This window comes from Sceloporus occidentalis, unplaced genomic scaffold, assembly GCF_023333645.1.
Source record: "Sceloporus occidentalis isolate IW3139 unplaced genomic scaffold, rSceOcc1.0.p SCAF_109, whole genome shotgun sequence".
Lineage (NCBI taxonomy): Eukaryota > Metazoa > Chordata > Lepidosauria > Squamata > Phrynosomatidae > Sceloporus > Sceloporus occidentalis.
Window position 1 is genome coordinate 2,487,002 of NW_028317089.1, and position 19,993 is coordinate 2,506,994.

At 44.1% G+C, this 19,993-nt stretch overlaps 1 protein-coding gene across 1 annotated transcript; it reads left to right on the plus strand.

Annotated features, from left to right (window-relative positions):
* Window positions 1-1,301: 1,301 nt before the first annotated feature.
* Window positions 1,302-2,660, plus strand: LOC149283199 (BAG family molecular chaperone regulator 5-like). Its single transcript, XM_089497854.1, has one exon. It carries the CDS (start codon window positions 1,302-1,304, stop codon window positions 2,658-2,660), a length of 1,359 nt encoding a protein of 452 aa, XP_089353980.1.
* The last annotated feature ends 17,333 nt before the right edge of the window (window positions 2,661-19,993 follow it).

Sequence of the window (19,993 nt, forward strand, 5' to 3'; positions counted from 1 at the left end):
TTATGTATGTATAGTGTGTGTGTGTGTGTATGTATGTATGTATGTATAGTGTGTGTATGTATGTATGTATAGTGTGTGTATGTATGTATGTATAGTGTGTGTGTATGTATGTATGTATAGTGTGTGTGTGTATGTATGTATGCGTGTGGTGACGGCCCCCGGGGGAATGTTTCGCATAGTATAGAGATACATATATCGAGCAGCGCTCTCACACAGCACGAGACAGACAGCGCCTGCAGCGAGACCTCAGCAGCTCTCATAGACAGGGACAGAAATAAGAGAGAAGAGAGCGAAAGATTTCCACGAAGAGCCATCCGGTATCTGAGACGGAGGGAGCGCCATCATATAGATCCCCCCCCCCCCGCAGCTGGGATCCACAGAGGAGCCATCACACCTGTTACCCTCTACCTATAAAGCAATCGGCAACACTCATCCAAGTGTTCACTCCAACTCCCAGCACTTCCAAGCTGAAGTCCCTCCCCGAGAGCACATACCGCGTGCCTCGCTCATCACTCCACCCAAGATAAACACCAACCTCTCCTAACACCCACAGACCAGAAATAATACCCCGGCTTCTCCCAGCTGCCGTCTCGCGCTCTCCCCCCAGCCGGGGCGTCTCTCACACCTTTCTAGGTAAGTGATCGGAGCCGGACTTTATTTTTATTGCTTAATAAACACAAACCGGATGATCCTGATTTATTGAGCCGTAAAGTTCTGTCCTTGTTACTGGCGGCCCGAAGCCCGTATGTCCGTGAGCCGGGTCCAGCTAAATGCCCCGGTAACAAAGGTGTATTTAAACCCATTAAACCCACGCGTGCCGGGGCTTGTCGGAGAGACAGCTGCTCTCGGGATTTGCTCTCATATACTTTCCATGATGCGGAGGATTAACAACAAACGCTTGTGATGTGTGTTTGCGAAATACCTACGGATTAACGGTGTATTCCTTACAGAGGGGTATTCTCGTCGGCCCTTTTTCCTCCCCTGATGCCCCCTCTTTTCCAGGAGCTCGGAATGTTTGCTGGATATGAGGGTATCTCAGGGTTCTACAGCCCTAAAAGCCCCGATAATGTGTAAGGGGACAGGCATATGGATCTTGAATTTAAGATGCGACCAGCGACTGATTAAGGTCTGAGTCTTGACAGCAGGAGAAACGGGCAGAGTAGACGGGGGGCCGGATGGGGCCGATCTGCCGGCAGATTCTGTTTCTAACATCTCGTCTCCAAGGATATGTATGTGAAATAATCTTCTTGTTCTTTTTCATTCTCAGCCCTGGTTGGATGCAAACGTAAACCTTGATGAGCATGGCTATGGGGAATCAACATGCCTCCGTAAGCGCTCTTCAGGAGATACAGAAGAAAGTCAAAGACCTCGAGAAGAAAGTGGCAACTTTCAGCGGACTCAAAAACGACCCCGAGTACAGAAAGCTGGAGAGGGCTTTGCTGAAACAGCTTTTCGACATCGAATCCGTCGACACGGAAGGAAAAAGCCAGATCCTGCAGGCGAGGAAACGAGTGACGGAGGAAACCGAGAGAGTCCTGAGGGAATTGGAGCAGAACGCCAACCACCCGCGCCGCCTGGAGATCGAGAACATCTTCAGAGAGGCGCAGACTCTGGTGGCGCAGCAGATGACGCCGTGCTACGGGAGCGGGAAGGGCGTGACGGACGAGTTCGAGGAAGGGATTCAGAACGTTCTGATGCGACTGACGCAGGTGAAAACCGAGGGGAAGGTCCCGCTGCGGAAAGCGAGGTACCGCACCTTAACCAAAGTCCTCTGCGTTCAGGAAATCGTAGAAAACTGCTTAAAGCAACAAATACTGCCGCTTCCGCTATCGACCGAGGCCCATCCGTCCGTCTCCAAGATTAACTCCGTCATGTGCGAGGTGAGCAAAGCGCGATGGAGCCTCATACGACTTCTGGTCGGCGTGAACGATAACGAGACGTACAAACACCTGTCCTGCGTGCTCACCGGACTGACGGCGGATTTGGACGCCCTCGACGTCTCGGGTCACGCGGACGTGAGGAACTACAGGAAGGAGGTGGTCGAGGAAATCAACGGCTTGCTGAAGTATCTGGACCAGGAGGAGGAAGCGGAAATGACGAGCGCTTACGACCTGGCCCAGAACGAGTCCATAGTGAAGATCGAGGAGATCCGCAGAAGGATGGCCGAGATAAAGACGACTATTTCGGAAAGGCCCCAAAGCATGTGTGACGTTCACATGGGCGTCAAGTCCGAGCTGCAGAGTCTCATCACCCAGCTGGACGAGGTGAGTCCCGGGAGGAACCCTTGCATCCGCGAAGCCAGGAGGAGAGCCGTGGTTGAAGTTCAAGCTCTTATCATGTACGTCGACCTCAAGGAGGCCCTCGAAAGACGGCAGAGCGCCGGCGACCGGTCAAACGCGGAACATGCCTCGCACGCAGCCGTCTGGAACGTTCTGGGCAAACTGTCAGAGCTGCAGAAAGAGGTCCTCTCCTTCGACGGGAAACGGGCCGATAAGAATTACATGATGTTGGAAGAGCTCATCACCAAACAGTTGCTCGCTCTCGACGCCATCGACTCTCAAGGAGAAGAAAGGTCCAAAGCGGCGAGAAAGCAAGCGGTGAAATTCGCGAATAACATTCTCGGATATCTGGACATGAAAACCGACGAGTGGGAATATTAGGAAGGAGACCGGGGGGGGGGGGGGATGGGGGGGGAAGACCGGCGGCTTCGCTTGCACTATTTAATTTTCGGTCTCTTCGATGTTATTTGCTTCTGGGAACAAACAAGAGAGACCATTAAAGAGCAGCGCATTTCTTCATTGTCTGTTTTCCGTATACAGGACGTCCTGTATTCATTTTGTGTGAGAAGCGACGTTTTCTGCAATGATTGTGTAATAATTGTATGAAGAGAACATGTTCTGTTATTGGCCAAGTGAAAGAGAGACGCTACCGTTCAAAAGTTTGGGGTCACTGAGCTGTTTTCATGGAAAACAAGGACATTTCTGTCTGTAACATAATTGCAAAAAGGGTTTTCTAACCATCAATTGACCTTTTAAACTTGTATCGGCGAACACAACGTGATATTGGAACCCAGGAGTGATGGGAGTGATAGAGGGCCATTGGGACCCAGGAGTGATGGGAGTGATAGAGGGCCATTGGGACCCGGGAGTGATAGAGGGCCATTGGAACCCAGGAGTGATAAAGGGCCATTGGAACCCAGGAGTGATGGGAGTGATAAAGGGCCATTGGAACCCAGGAGTGATGGGAGTTGATAAAGGGCCTCTGTACGCCTATGAAGAGATTCTATTAAAAATCAGCCGTTTCCAGCTACAATAGTTATTTACAAAGTTAACCCCGTCTGCGCTGGATTTCTCATTCATTTTACTTTAATGGACAAAGTTTTCTTTTAAAACCATTTAGAAGTGACCCCAAACGTTTGAACCTTAGTGTATGAAGCTAAAAACGATATATCGAGTCATTATTTCATGTCGTTAAGATAACCAGTAATACACGGGTAGTTAGTAATGGTTAATTCCGAAGCACAGTTTGATATCGTTGCGTTTAGGGGATCTCTTTAGATCTAAAACAGATTTGACAGAAATACTAAATTTCATATAGATTTTTTTTCTCCTGTTTTTGAGGACTTTTTTAGCTTATTAGAAACAACAAAAAAATAATAATAATAATCCTGTTCCGACCTTCTGGAGAGGAGGTATTCCCAGCCTCCTTTGCTTTGACTAAAGTATTGCAACTCAAAGATTCCGATATGCATTATGAGGGGCCAACATCCGCGGACGTCACCTTCTAGAAGACAGATTTAATTTAGTTCCAATAATGATTGTAATCTGACGCTGTTTTATTCTCGGCGCTCGGATGAACCTTGAATGAAACGTCCCGGATTTACCGCGATGCCCGGCCGCGGCCGCCTAGGTCTTTGTGTTTGTTATTGACGTTCATTCCATTTGATCCCTAATTCGGCTGCAGATTCCTATTTCATGTTCTTTAAAGAGATTCACTTTAAGCCTTATACTAACCCAACCTTTTACTGATACATTCGCTCTGTCTTTATACATTTCGAGCTACTATTGCTAGTAGAGAGTCAGTTTGTTGCTTAACCGAATGTAACGGGTCGGCTCGCTGTGCACTTGGTGGGGTTTGGTTTGGTTCCCAAAAACCATGAACTCTGGAGAGCTTTGGCCGCAGTCCCTCGAAACAGAAGTAGAGATTGTGCGTGTGCTTTTAGGGGCAGACATTCTAGTTTAATGTTGAGAGCGTTTTCTTAGGTCAGAACTGACCTTGACTGTCTAAAAAGTTGACTTAAAAGGGGCTTCAACTCTACGGCATGGGAGGAGGCATGGTGACCCCCCCCCCCAAACGCCATTTAACTCCGCAGAGTAGTAATAATAATAATAACCGCTGACTCCATTCAATTTTGGCAACATGGATGTGAGACAAGGAATTTCCAACTAAGCAGCACTCGACGGCAGGTAGATCAGCGGCTTTGAGGTTTAGATCAGTCAAGTGGTTTACGTCTGTGGCATTACCGCCGTCGCTTCTCCATTCATTGTGAAGGGCTTTTCCAGCTGTGCTGGCCCTGTATAATGTTTAAGTCCATGGATGAAGAAATCTTGCTGATTTAATTATACATTGTACAGGGCCTGTTCTCCTGGCAGCAGAAGCTTCCGGTGCTTGGTCGTACATGAGGTATAGCGATGGGCCGCCCGCCCTCGGAGCGCTGGGTCTTTAGTAACTGCTGTGCTGCTTGGTTGAGATTTCTTGTGTTACTCACTTTGTGCAAATCTGTAGTCGTTACTAATTGATTCGCAGTCCCCGTCATCCGGGGTTAATTCCCAAGAGCCGGTGTGATACCAGCTAGTCTCCGGGGGGTATATTTAACCGTTCGCAGCCCGGTAACCATGAACTATATCGGCAGCTTGAAACAGAATAATGAAAATCCGCAGAGATGCGTTTCAGCTCTAGGTCAGGATTGACACATCGGCCTTTTTGCTCCGGGGTGTGTATACATTTCACATGGTGCCGGCCGGCATGCGTCAGGTGCTGCCCCCTGCAGTGTGTGGGGTGTATAAACTCACAGAAGGGGGATCGGTGGCTTCATTAACCCATTCCATCTCCTAGCAGTCTACGCGGTGACACGTTAAACGTTGTGACCCCGCTGTGTTTTCCATTATCGATAACTACGGCGTTTCACGCTGCTGATTGTTGGGACTCTCGGCTTAATCCAATTTACCGGTATTTCAGGGCTTTCTACGAGTCCCGACAGCTTCGCCCCAGATTCTTCTTTCTAGCTGAACAATAGTATAATGATCTGCTTGGTGCTCGTGTCATACCGCATAAATCAAGCTTTTTTTATGACATCACTGTTCTTTTAAGGAAAATGTGTCTCTTGCTTCTGGAATTCTGGTTTCCACATGTCTGCGCCTACCGTAGCTTTCAGTCGGTGTATAGAACGCTGTCTGCTATCTTATTCCCCGCTATTGCTTTAGTCTTTCCGTCTTAACCTTTCTGGGGTTTCTCACTAAACTATTATTTCAACCGGCTTTCTTCACTATGCATTATGAAGGGTCGGCCCCTAAAGACCTTCCGCCACAAGAAGAGCTGACATTATCCGGCATAATGAATATTTAAATTGGTGACTGAGTTTCTGTATTAACATACAGTATGTGTCTTTCTGCGGCCTGGAAGGTTATTTGTGGTGCGGTGTATGTGTGTATGTATATGTATATATATATATATATATATATATATATATATATATATATATATATATAAAATCACTACTGCTCAAAAGTTTGGGGTCACTGAGCTGTTTTTATGGGAAAACAGTTCTGGCTGCAACATTATTGCAAAACCCAGGAGTGATGGGAGTGATAAAGGACAATTGGAACACAGGAGTGATGGGAGTGATAAAGGACAATTGGAACACAGGAGTAATGGGAGTGATAAAGGGCCTCTGTACGTCTATGAAGAGATTCCATTAAAAATAAGCCGTTTCCAGCTACAATAGTCATTTCCAACATTAACCCCGTCTGTGCTGGGTTTCTCATCCATTTCATGTTATTTTAATGCACAAAATCTGTTTTTCTTTCAGAACCAAGGAAATTTCTAAGTTACCCCAAACTTTTGAACGGTGGTGTATATATCTATATATCTATATTTTAGATACCTTTTCTTTAGTTTCTCATGTCTCTTGTATAACGCGGTATCTAATTTTACAGCAGGTGCGACGCGTTACTCCGTCTATGTGGGCGACTTCATCATCATCAGGTTTTCATAATTCCCTGAAACATGCGCTTGGGTTTACTGTGATGGAGCTGCGCGCTTTGCTTGGAGTATTTATAAAGCATGAGAAAGTTTCCTTTGTAAAGTAATTATATTTATTTTGAATGTATTCCTGCTTTTGGAAACGAGAAACAACAATGATTGGTTGAAAAAAAAATACCTTGTTTCCTAAGGACTGAATAAACACAGAATGAAAACGTCCCCTGTATGTCTGGGAAATCGTTTCTTTCATATGTTACGTGACCATCCTTGAAACACGGTATAAGTGAGTGTGACGGTGTGAGGCTGAAAAATATTTGGGAGTCGGTCACGCTATACGGCCGTAGATCGCTTCGCCCGCCGCTACGTCAAAGTACCCCAAGTTGGGCGAGTCCGATCTAATTTTTTCTTGGCTCTGTTGCTATTTATATTTCGAGTTCCCTCGTGGAAGGAGATAAGATTTTTACATACAGTAGCTTAAAGTGGGCCGTTTCAAGTTCTCTGATGCTTGAGCCTCCCAATTGTCGCAAAATGCCGTGACTACTCTATGGCTGTGACTGTAGCGTCTTGTTAGGTTCTACAATTGTTTGGGTTATTAGCAGACATTTTTCTAATAAGAAATATGTTTGAAAACCAGGGCAGTAAGCAGGAGTTCGCTGCTTCATGTTCTACTGGACCTTCAGGCCTCCAAGTGTTGGTTGAGATCTCTTAAATCCACTCACCAATGCGGAAAATAAATATTATATCTTCGCCTATAGTATACACACAAACTGAACTCCCGCCTTCCATCGCCACCCGAGTGCCTGCATTTTCTTCCTTCGTTAACACCCCGACTCTATCTCCTACTAACCGAGCCCATTACCTTGTGGACATCTCTGACTCAAACCTCTCCTCCATCCCTCTCCTCCATCCCTCACACTCAATACTTACAGATCCTGCCACTTGCACCTAAAAAAAAATCTCTCGCATCCACCCATTCCTCACAAGTCACAAAAACCCTGCTTCATTCGCATATCATTCCCCCTTGATTGTAAACTTAGGCCCTGCCTACCTAATGTATCAATTTGTCTTAGTCTGTTTATGATAGTCTAGTCATTCCCCTTGAATATATGTATTTTTTTGGGGTTATATATAAAAAAAAAAGTTAATATTAATAGCACCACATAACTTGAATGTTAATTGACGGTAATGCACCCTGTGTCCAGCAGGTGGCAGTAAAACCTCACTGTGCGGATATATTTACGTAAACACCTTCTGTACAGCCCAGCGTCTGTTGTTACATTTTGTTCCAGCCACATTCATTTAACAGAAAATAACTGCATTTCACAAGTTGCGGATTCTGGAGCCGAGAAGCGAGGAGCTAATGAATCAGGCGCAGGCGGCAGCTGCCTCAGTGGATGCCGGAATACATAGTATGGAGGGAACTATACTGAATTTTTTCAGCCCAGCTATTTCTTAAACCAAAAAAAATGAAGGCCTTTAAATTGTTATCTTTGTAGAAAGTTTACAGTAAGGTGAACAGAACTCCTTGTTAAAGCCTGCCAGTTATTAAAGATCTACTTTATAGGAATGCATTAAAAGATATATACATTTTGTATATGAATATATATATATATATATATAGAGCCTTTCCCAACATGATACAAAGCTCTGAGTATTAAGAGTAACGCAATGGAAGGTACAAGAGTCTGAGGATATTTGTAACAGATGAACATCTCACCTTGTGTTTACCTGACCTTGGCGATCTAGATGGGGAACATGGCCAAATCTGTAACAATTGGCATAGTTCCTGCTTTTTCTGCACATATGTAGACTCATAGAAACAAGTTACAATGATAAGACTGGGCTCTGGGTATTCTACATGTGGGGGCCAGTGGAGGACACGTTTTCCCAACACCCCCCCCCCAGTGATCCACCAGTTGTGAAGCTGTCGGTATACTGTATGACCGGGCTGCTGGGGACGCAAGCCTTACCCTTTACTCACACCACTGCATTCAACATAATGTGCTGGGTTACACCAAAAGTTACTGGAATTCTCTCTTATTTCTCTGATCTTCCCCAAAACAATCACAATAGTTCAGCGCGACCAATGAAGTCGTTACAAGAAATTCCGAAGGTTTTTGCGACGGTGATTACTAAAGCCCAAGTATTAAAAAATATAAATGTGTATTCACATTGGGTAAATATATCAGAAAAACACATTTCCTTAAAGAAGGCGTTTCTATCAATCTGTAAACATTCAGAATGTGACTTGCTATAAAATACCCAATGTGGAGGCTAAGGTTGCCATGGTGATTTCTTTTTAAACGATTACAAGTAGCAAAATAAATAAATAAATAATGTGGAAACCTGACATATTTGGAGTATTGTCCGAGATACTAATACTTTACGTTCCAGCTACCGCCAAATATACCAAGCGTCTTCCCATGACGTTTTTAGGCGGCTTACGAAGTGACTTTGTGTGACCTTGTCCCCAAAGCATGTTCTGAGGTTCTCTTGGATCCATATTCATCATATTCAAAAGCTGAAGGGCTATTCAGGTCCAATGAATTGTTTATGAGTTTTGAAAGGAGACTGAGGTCTCCAATCACCCTAGAACGGTTACATTTGTGTTCAGATTAGCACTGATTGTCTACGTCTATTATAAGGAACGAAGGTAGGAGGTGGAGAATGTTCAGGTTCAGCGTCTGATGTGAGATTGAATTTCTCCTCTCCTCGTAGGCTTAGACTCCTCCATTGTGTAGGTCTAAAGTATTTCCACTTCTCGAATCAGGAGAGTTTGTGTCCCCATGACAATGATTACACCTTTGTGCATGTAGTGGACAGGGTGCCTGAGATCTAGGCGGCTGCTTTTAGGCATTGAGATGGTAGACGTTCTCCAGTACTGGCAACACAACCATAGGGTTAGACCCCTTCACATTCACGCGTCTTGAAATGATACGTTGTATCTGCTGGCCAACATGGCGCTCCTTGTATGACCAACAGCAAGGGTTCCATCACATAGACATCCTTGGACAATGGGCTTGGATGTCTCTTACGACTCTCTGTGAAGAACGGAGCGGTGTGAAGACCTCTCCGCTTACCTAGGCTGCCCGAGTCATCAATTTCCCAAACTCCTTATCCTTATATCACGAAACACTTTGTAGAAGACAGGGATGGGCAAAGAGTCCACGCAAGGATATCGCTGTCCGTGGCCAAGATTGCGAAAGCCGTTGGTGCCAAAAGTGGCTTTTGGTGAAATACCTGACCTGATAGAGGACCGCAGTTTAGCTATTTTCTCTCCAGAAAGCTATTACTGGAAGACACTTGCTCTTTCTAGTGTTTTAAGGAAATAATCCTTACAGATCTATCATTTTTTATTATTTACTCTGAAGGTTTAATCAGACAAAAAAAAAAATAAATAACAAAGGAAACTTTTCAGCTTCTACGGCAACAACCTATCAGCGGCTGCTTTTGCGTCACATGACAAGCGTTCCCGGAAAAAAAAGAACTAAAGAAAATGTTGTATTATTAAAGAAGTACTGGAAATGATATGTCTCGCAACCATTCTGAGATCCTAGAAAAGAGGGGGCATCAGGGAAAGAAACAGGGACAGAGGCATTTGGGTCCTAAAGAGGGACTGGCCCTCCTGGACAGGGGATTTGGGAGGTACGAATTAACGTTTAGGTTCTTCTCTCCCGTCTGCTGGGCGTCCACAACGCGTATTTCTAACGATTGCCAGGAACGGCTTGCGATGATGCGCTCGGCTATGACACAACAACGTCCCTTTCCTGGGTATGAAGAACGCAGAAAGCCCTGCTTTTGGAATCACCATGGCAACCGTCGCGCGATGCCGGTGCCCTACATTCTCCCAGGACTGACAGCAGTGATTTTCATGCTCCTTGAACCGGATTCCTCCCCGACGGAACAGAAAGATGATTCCAGGCGGCGATAGAAGCGACCCCCAGAGCTGCCGTTCTCTCCGGCGTGTATCTAGTTCGTGCCGTCCAATGGAGTCCAGATTTAATTCTGGCTTTCCCACAGAATAAACAAAACGCTGTTTACTCGCGTCTGTTTATTGCTGTTTAATTCTTTTTTCCCCCCAAAATTAAATTCCTCCATTTCCTCTGCTAAACATTTGTAACATCCTAGTATAAACATCCATTATATGTTTAAATATTTAAATCCCGCTCACAATATTAACCTCTACCACTTCTGCTGGGTGGCTGATCCACTATTCACTCCACTTCAACATCTCACAAGACGGCTCGTAGGAGACGCGATGGATGTCTGTACTACAAAAGCTCGACTGATTTCGTTTAGATGATTCAATTGACCTTTTCCGAAAGCTCTTGCTATTATAATTTTGCTTGCAAACAGCGCGGAGCCGTCAGCGCATGACCGGCGGTCAGTTCCAAAGGGAGAGAAGGTTTAATTAGCCGAGAGAGAATGGATTTAGATTATAAGTAATTTGATCGAAGACCTGCGTGACCTCGGCAGGACAAATGGGGCACATGGCTGAGAAGAAATCATAACGCAGGGAACTGTTTTTCCGCAGTCGAAGGAGGTGACCTTTAAATAATCTACCGAGCGAGGAAACGACGCACCATCTGGTTCACGCGCTTGGCGCAGAATGATTTTCAGAATCGTCCCAATTAACGTTCTTTACCCAAATCCCCCGTCGGAAAAGCACAATTACCTTCACTCACAGCCTCATCCGCGTCGGAAAGGGTTGGGCAGCAGCTATATTTTGCTTGTAGAGATTTGGTCGAGCTGCTCGGACTGGGAGAAGAATAAAGGAGGACTCTCTGACTAATGAAAGTCTATGGAGGAAGGGACTTCATTAGCATCGCCATAAAGCATCAGCTCAGTGTCGTGGTAGATGTTGCCCGGCCTCATGCTACTTAAGAATAAAAACATAACGTGTGGCCATGCGCTTACATCATTTGGTGGCCATGGGCCTTAAAGCTAAGAACTAATATGGGCCAAGGTGGAAATACAATATATGGACAAAAGTATTGGGACACCTGACCATTAACCCAACAGGGACTTTGATGACATCACATTCTAAGTGCATAAACATTAATATGATGCTTTCCGCATCGTGGCTGAGTTCACTGAGCTCTTCAAAATGACCCAATATATATAATAATAATAATAATAATTATTATTATTATTATATATACACCTTACTTTAGTATTCTATAGGTGAATGTATGGAATGTAATATTTCAGATAATGAGAAATACAGTTTATCCACTAATGCTATTCTCATAGAGAACATTCGGCATCATCTCAAAAACATCCATCCACCGAGTGTTAGCGGTAAGTAATGTATTTTTGTGGGTTTACTGATAAACACAGTAATGACTCAAATATCTAAGCTGTTTAATTATGTCATCTGCATGGGTGGCGAGAAAGTGCATGTAGGGGTTTTGTCTGGATTCAAGAGGCAAAATGTTCCAAAAAATAAAATAAAATAAATAAATGAAGCCATTCAGTACAAAAATGTAAAAAAAGTTAATGGGTAAATAATAATAATAAATATTAGTTAGTAGGTAAATAATAATAATACATAGTTAATAAGTTTAATGAGTAAATAATAATACTAATAGTTCAAGTGTAAATAATAATAATAATAAAAAATAATAATAGTTAATTAGGTAAATATATTTTAATAATAATAATAGTAGTAGTAATAGTAATAATAATAATAATAATAATAATAATAAAAATAAGCAATAGTTAGTGTAAATAACAATAAAAAATAGTTAATTGGGTAAATATAATAATAATAACAACAATAGTTTAATGTGTAAATAATAATAAAAAATAATAGTTAATGGGTAAATATATAAACCTGTCTAGTGGTGTCTGATTGCATTAACAATAGAAAATTCTATATATTTTTACATTTTTTTATTTTCATTCATTTCACAGTTTTTTTTTCCATAAGCAACTAACATCATAAGTGGACACAAAGAGTCATCAAAAGATACATTTTAACCAATAATGCATAATTTTATTTTTCTGAAATTTTGTTGGATCGGTTATTTTTTTTAATCCAGAAAACGAATTCCAAAAAGTTTAAAAATGAAAATAACGAACCTAAATGTTTTTCTTTCTTTGCTTTCTGAAGGATATAAAAATCCTTTCAATGGGAATTTTTTTATTTTTATTTTAATGTATTGCGGGGGGGGGGTGTCATTTATACAGAACAATGAGATACGTGAGGAGAATTCCGATTCTGTATAAAAGAGCCACGTCTGGCGCTTCGGAGGCACGGGGGGGGGCTATTGTTAAGAATCTGGGGTTCCGATATTCAGTCTGGATAATCACGGCTTTCACGCTGGTGATTCCCGGTCTTTAATTTCCCGGTGGTTAATTTCCACAATGCCGGGGTTCGGGGGGTAACACAATGGAGCCCCGCACATTAGGGTTGGTTGACTTGGACAAATAAATCAAGAAATATTAGAAATGAAGAGTTTTTATCCTTGGCTATTTATGTAAAAAAATATTTTCCCCCAAAAAAATTCTCTGTTGGGGGAACGATCACCTTCACAGTTTTTAGCTTGACAAAAAGTCATTTATTAGAACCAATAGCTTATGATATTTGGGTTACAATCCATTAAATTGTTTTGAGGAACTACTGGAGCTGAAGAGATGTGTGGCCAAACTAGCCTATGTATTCTATGTAATCCTTCCCCTACTCTTCCAAAGGCTGCCTCTACCGATCAGCAGCGATCAGCAGCGATCAGCAGCGATCAGCAGCGATCAGCAGCGATCAGCAGCGATCAGCAGCGATCAGCAGCTTCATAGACAGGAGTAATGGCAAACAGGAAGTGTGCTCCCTCGGTATAGATTTGGTAGAAACAATCTTTCCTCATCTTCAAGGCACCGATGTATTTGCCACTTAATGACACTGTAGTGTGCGCAGCCGGTGGGCCATCAAGCAATCAGTTCTGTGCGAAGCATCACCCACGGCAACGCATATTTACTGTAATAACCTCCGATCTAGTGGGAGGCCGCTGCATTCACCGCCAGCCTTCCCAGCGTGTTTGTGCCTCGTTACTAATTGGTCTGTAGCTAGATAAAGAGAGCGCCACGTTACAGCACTGGGGTGGACTAATGGGCAGCCATACATTCATCCATACATTCATCCAAATGTCTGATAATACCGTATATACAGTAATATAACCCCCCAGCGCTGTATACAGTAATGTAACCCCCCAGCACTGTATACAGTAATGTTGGTGTAGACTTCCTTCTAAAACTTCCTTCTATCTGATTTTGTTCCAATAAACTCCCTTTATTTCCAGACCTGGAGGCCGCCATTGTTGTCGGTCATGTGATATTTCAGGAGACTTTCCCTGCTCAGTCACCACACTGAGCTGATGCTTTATGGCAAAGCTAATGAAGTCCGTTCCTCCACAGAGTTTCATTAGTCAGAGTGTCCGGCTGGGTGATTAAGACTGAGCCATCCTATTGTTCCCCACAGGCAGTATGATAAGGAGTCGGGGTGTTTGTCTAGTAGATCGGGAATCAGATAACAGAGCGAGAACAAATGGCTGATACGCAGCTGCCTGAAAACATTATATTATATATAAAAAAAAGTACAATATTTTTGAAGACTTTTTGAATCTGATGCTAGTGATAAAAATATCAGGAGCTCGGATCGGGTTTAGCAATGGGTCTGCCGGCTTTCTGGTCCGTGAATGGTTAAGCGAGGCACCAGAAGGTTTAAGATGAATGCCTCCATACACGTTGTTTTCGCTTAGTCAGTTTCTTGAGCGAGCTGCCACGCATAATAAATGAAACGCTCCAGTGCACCGCAGTGCTGCTTAGCATGCAGGACCTGGCCGCGCATCACCAAAATGAGAACGGGCACGGACAGGCTTTCTCCCAAGGAAAAAAAACCCCATCAGCAGAGGCTCATACTGCGTCCAGAACATGAACTAAAATTGACCTTTTTTCTGGTGGATGACTGCATGTCATTAAATATCATGAATAAAAAGACCGTTTTTAGAGGTTTTGGGATAGAGATGTTACATCGTAGAGTAATGTTTTTACAGCGTATCGGCATAAAGGAAACAATATTATTTGCGCGCTATGACCGGTATAAAGACGCATAAGCATTTAAGGTGTTGTGCCGCCGAATTTAACACTTTTAAAGTTAAAATCAATAAATGCATTATTTTAAATCGCATCTCTTAACCTGTTTAGCACCCAAACCCGTCCCATAAATATCTTTAACCGTCTTTAACTACACCTTGCAGGAAAATAATTAGTGGAACGGCAATAGATTATGTATGTGTGTGTCCCTATGGGGGAGCATATAGAAAGAGGATGAAACGGCGATATAAACGGCTTTGGACAAATTGGGGGTCCATGTTAGGATTTTGCAGTCCAGTTTAGATGCGGCAAGGACATGCATGTTTGCTAAAAGGGGGATAAAAGTCCTTTGTGTTTACAGGTCAAAGGGGGGCCCTGAACCACGAACGCTTCCTGGAAGCAGATTTTCCCTCGGGAATTCATACGAAAGAACTGTTTTCATGTTAAATTCACATTGGAGCCCACTTTCCACCGACGCCAGCGCATTTTACTGCATGCGGATCAGTGCAGGCATTCCAAAGTTATTGCATTTCTTCTGTATTTTTAAGCTCCTCCCCTAGCTGTCTCTGCAGGAAGTAAGGAGCATACCAAGGTACACTTCCTGCGCAAACGTCCATTCTAGTCAACTGCAACCAATGGGAGTCCGAGCATCCAATCGCAGGTTTTCTTTGTGAACACCGATATTTCGCTAGCGTTCGTGTGATTGGCTGCACTTTTGTGACTTCCTTTGGAACGTAACTGAGCATGTGCGCGAAGTTTACATACCCATATTGTACTTCCTGTTTTAAAGGAAAGCAGTCGGGGTAGGAGCTAAGTGAGACAGACCCCTCGTTTTCCCTCCAATAAGTAAAGAATACATGTTCCAATTGGCATGCAGAGAAGTGCATTATGGTCTATATTCCAAAATAGAGACTGGAAAGCTCCAAGGCACAGTTTGTCCCCCCAATCTACTTTGATATTTGAACTATGTATTAAAATATATGTTTTTAAACAAATTACTACATTCTGTATTTCTCCGGAACGCCCTTTTATACAGAGTTTTGCCGCGTAAACACTTGTCGGGATATTTGTTTGGCTAGTAGGGGGCATAATTGCTGTACACGGTATGTTTATTCTAGGCCACCGAGCCCCCAAACTGCCATCCTTGGTGAAGTCAAGAAGAATTATCATGTAACAACGTCTTCATTTTTCAGTCGAGTCGAGATTTCTTCGCTACACCCAGTAATGTGCAAAATCCAATTGTTAGCTGATAATAACTTGAAGAAACCCAATCATCACTCCGGGGAGGCTGGTATCGGAGGCGCTCCAGTTGAGTCCCTTTCCGCTGGGGTATTTAGATTGGCCCTTCTCCTTACCCTTTGGTCCACGACTTAGTATGATGGCTCTAGTATTCTTGAAGGGTTCCGTCTCAAAATACGTAACATTCTCTGCAACAACACAATGTCGCGTCCAACGTGTTTTTGCCATTTTTCACATGAAATCATATCAATGTACAAAGGTCCGAGGTCCCGTAAATAAATGTAACGCCGGTCTTTTAGTACCAATATTCTGTGAATGCTGGTGGCGTAGATGTGTGGCAAGAGCCTACAAGAGGCAGGGGTGACCGCTCACCCCAATAGCCACCCCACGGTACTAGGAGGCCACATGGGATCCGCAATGGTGGTCTCTGGTGCGACAGCAGGTAATAACCATTGATTTTACAGCTTCCTGGGCTGATCCTACCAGCCCACGATCCTCACCGCCTGTAAATGTGGGACAGCCAGAGACCTTCCAACGAGACTGTTGGGAGGTATGAATACAGGGTTTTAATAAAACCATGGCCGCTTTGTAGGATGCACTTGGATGGGGTGATCTGGTCACCCCCCCTACATATGCTTTTAATGGCGGCAGTTATTTGGAGACCTGTGTCCCCGTTGAGTATAGATTGTAATCCCAGCCACCATACAGTAAATTACAGGAGGCTGGGAAAGCTTGGGGTGATCGGCCTGAGAAATGATCGGACCGGACAGGTGTCAGCTCAAGGGCGCAGCGAGACGAGAAGCTGGCGGTTCACACTAACCCCGGCCGCTCTTAAACTTCAAGGAGAATCCGTAATGAGCATCCGTCCGCCTATGCCGGGCTTCGGTAGCCGTAGAAACAGGCTTTTCATCCATTGTGTTTCTGAGCTTCATGTTGCCTCTCTCACAATGAGCCGTCGATTCATCGCGTTCTGTTACAGCACAAATTCACCCTAAAACCGTGCCACTGGCACCGACTCCAACTCCTATCATGTTCTAGCAGTGGGACTGCGACTCCTATCTTTCACACTCTGCAGCTCCGAACTGCAGCCACTTTCGCAGACATCGAGCCCTCCAGCTGCTTGATGGGAATTGTAGTCCACAATAGAGATCTGAAGGTCACCTATTGGACCTATTTTTTGAATGGGAAATGAATGGGTTAATAAGCGATGAGGATCCTGAACTTCGTCAATTTACTTCACTTATCTGAGGGGCTTACTCGCTCTTCATATTCCATCACGAAGGTCTGGCCACTACTCTACGATCTCACCAACCGGCCCATTGACATGCATTTAAACACACATGGCATCGGCGAGACCAACAACTGATTAAGGTCTTTACAGCAGGAGAAATGGGCGACTAGACGGGGGCCGGATGGGGCCGATCTGCCTTCGGATTCGATGTTTTATCTATAGGCGGATCTGTGTTATCATTAAAACAGTAGATGAAAGGTCGATGGTTGGTGTTTGTTTGTCTTCCTCAAGTTGCTTTTGGTAAAAACAGTAATATATTTTTAAAGCGCCATAAATTTCAGAGAGAGGTCGGTTAATGTTTAAAGCCAAGGATACTTTGTAACAGAAAACTCCCTATGGTATTGAAGATTCGGCGGCGTGCGCCATATTGCTGCCTCCTCCGTAATCTGAATTTATAATCAGTGCGGGGCAGGTGGGTCTTTCAGTGAAATAAACGCAAGGATTGTGAGAATCGAGGAGTGTAGAAAATGGTTATATTTCAAACTGGTTACATAGCAAACGTGCGCCGGGTCGGGAGGGAGCTTCTGTCCCTTTCAGCTTAACGATACATTTTACACAATGCTCTGCTTCCAACTTTGTGGGGGCAGTTTGGGGAAGGCCCTTTCCTATCCCATAAAACTGATCCATAAAATAATAAACCACCCATATGAAAGCAGGGCATTTAAGAGTTAAAAGCGCTGGTACCGGCAGCCTGTAACGCATGGCAGAAAGGATTAATTGTAAAACCCATCAGGTGCTGTCTAGAATAAATTAAAGCGGCACGTTCCACTGAGTCTGCGGGCGTTCGATTCATCATGATCGTAGGTACCGCAGATACTCGAGAGGCGCTTAATCTGCAATTAAGACAACCAAAGCGCGACGACGGCTTCATGCATGGCTGTATTAAAGATCCTGCAAACCGCGTGTCAGCTGGTATGGTTTTTTACATCAATTCAACTTTACTGAGAGAGTGGTAGATAAATGGAACAGCCTCCCATCAGACGTTCTAGAGTCCAATATAAGTGAGGATGTTACTAATGGATTGCGATCCACATCTGCCTGTGGGACCCTTCTGATTACATTTTTATGTTAAATATTTTTTTTAACACATTAGTGATTGAATTAACTCCACGTCTAGTTGGCCGATCACGTCTGGGATATTGAACAGTTCGGAAGCACCTGTTTTTCTATAATATGCCATCTATGCTTGAGGGGAGGAAGAACATGTCTAAAAGGAGACCCCATTCGAAATGTTCCTTCACCATAATAGTACTGAAAGCCTCACATGGTGCATGCCACAAATACTTTTCTCGAAGCAGGACAATCCCCACAACCCCGCAGAATCCCAGAGCCGCTCTTTGTCAAACAAACACGACATTCTATACGATTCCCAGCAGTCCGAGCTCAGAAGCTAGAACATGTGAGAAGACGGTCCACCTCGCCTGCCCACGTTTCCCCCTATTTGACTTTGATGCATAGGATCATGTTATTTCAGCCAATCCGGACACTGGAAATATACTGAAACGGTACAAAATCCCAGAAAGACTTTGGAGTTTATACTGTAACCGGGTGTTAGAACATTTCAGCTCACCGACTTGACCAACACCAGTGACCTCCTTCTGCAGGGAAGCCACCGCTGACCACCACAATGCATAGGGAACGTGGGGAGATCTCACTAATACACCTATACAATACATACATCATCCCTTACCCTCTCATTCACTCACCTCCTTAACTCACTGGCAGATTTCTCACTGGCTACTCGCTTCACATTTACTGGCCCAGTCCAGGTTGGACCGGCTCTTTGTGAAGAATTTGGGTCCGGCCCAACTTGGGATCGCCCCCTGCCCCCCCTGAGCCAGCCTGCCCCTGGTGAGCATGAATGTGTAGGTGGTGTAAGAGGGAGTGTGTGTTAGCATGAGTGTGTGTGTTAAATTGTGTTAGCATGAGTGTGTGTTAGGATGTATAAGCATGTGTATGTGTGTTAGTATGTGTACGCATGAGTGTGTGTTAGAATGTGTAAGCATGTGTATGTGTGTAACAATGAGTGTGTGTGTTAGATGTGTAAGCATGTGCATGTGTGTTAGCATGAGTGTGTGTGTTAGAATGTGTAAGCATGTGTATGTGTGTAAGCATGAGTGTGTGTGTTAGATGTGTAAGCATGTGCATGTGTGTTAGCATGAGTGTGTGTTAGATGTGTAAGCATGTGCATGTGTGTTAGCATGAGTGTGTGTGTGTTAGAATGTGTAAGCATGTGTATGTGTGTTACCATGTACGTTTGTGTATTTATAGTGCAAAGTGAAGTCGTTGGCTTTATCCTTAGGAGCTTCTGTGGTGGGCTTTTAAATTCTATGGGATGAAATATGCACAACGAATGGCTTCTTTAAACAGCTGCAAATCTTTAGCATTTGTTTTGGATGAAAATCACAGCTGCAGATAACACACGGGACCTCCTGGCTACAGGCGCATGTAGTTTAAACTTTAAGGAGTCCTGAGACTTCCAAAACCCTTTTCCGGAATACAGTGAAGGCAGGAAAATTTTCTGGTGAAATAACGGCAGTCAACAGGTTAAACTCATATCCCCCAAAAAAATTACACAGATAGACGAACAAAAAGCAAAACCATTTAATGAATAATTTTAGTGATGGTGGATTTTGGGGAGGATTGTGGAAAACGATGAATGAGATGAGGGGTTTTTTTGGAGTCGAGGCTCATCCAGAAGCATTTTAGATCTCATCGTTTTCTCTAAAGGGACACGAATGCTTCATGCCTGAAAAGACAATCTGCAGCGTGCAAATTAACTCCTGCTATTTATGAAACAGAACATATGCCTATTTTGACACAAATGAACACTAATGATACGTTTATGCGATATGGAGCTTGGAGGGAAGAGCTTCTGTTTGACGCGAAGTGACAACACAACATCTGGACAATACCCGAGAAACCGTATCGGCGTGAAACATGGTGGCAAGAAAACGACTCGCGGTGCAGTTACTCGTACAGTCACCGTCTACAAGGGGCCGCAGCGGGGACAACAAGGCAGCCTTGACGCGAAGGATGACGACGTAATGACGTAAGCGTTACATGTTTATGCTTACGCAGCGCGCAGCCAGACATATCTGGCCGGAGACCACA

What these genes read in the sequence shown, in the direction of transcription:
- LOC149283199 (XM_089497854.1), top strand. Translation starts at nt 1,302, where the DNA reads ATGGCTATGGGGAATCAACATGCCTCCGTAAGCGCTCTTCAGGAGATA.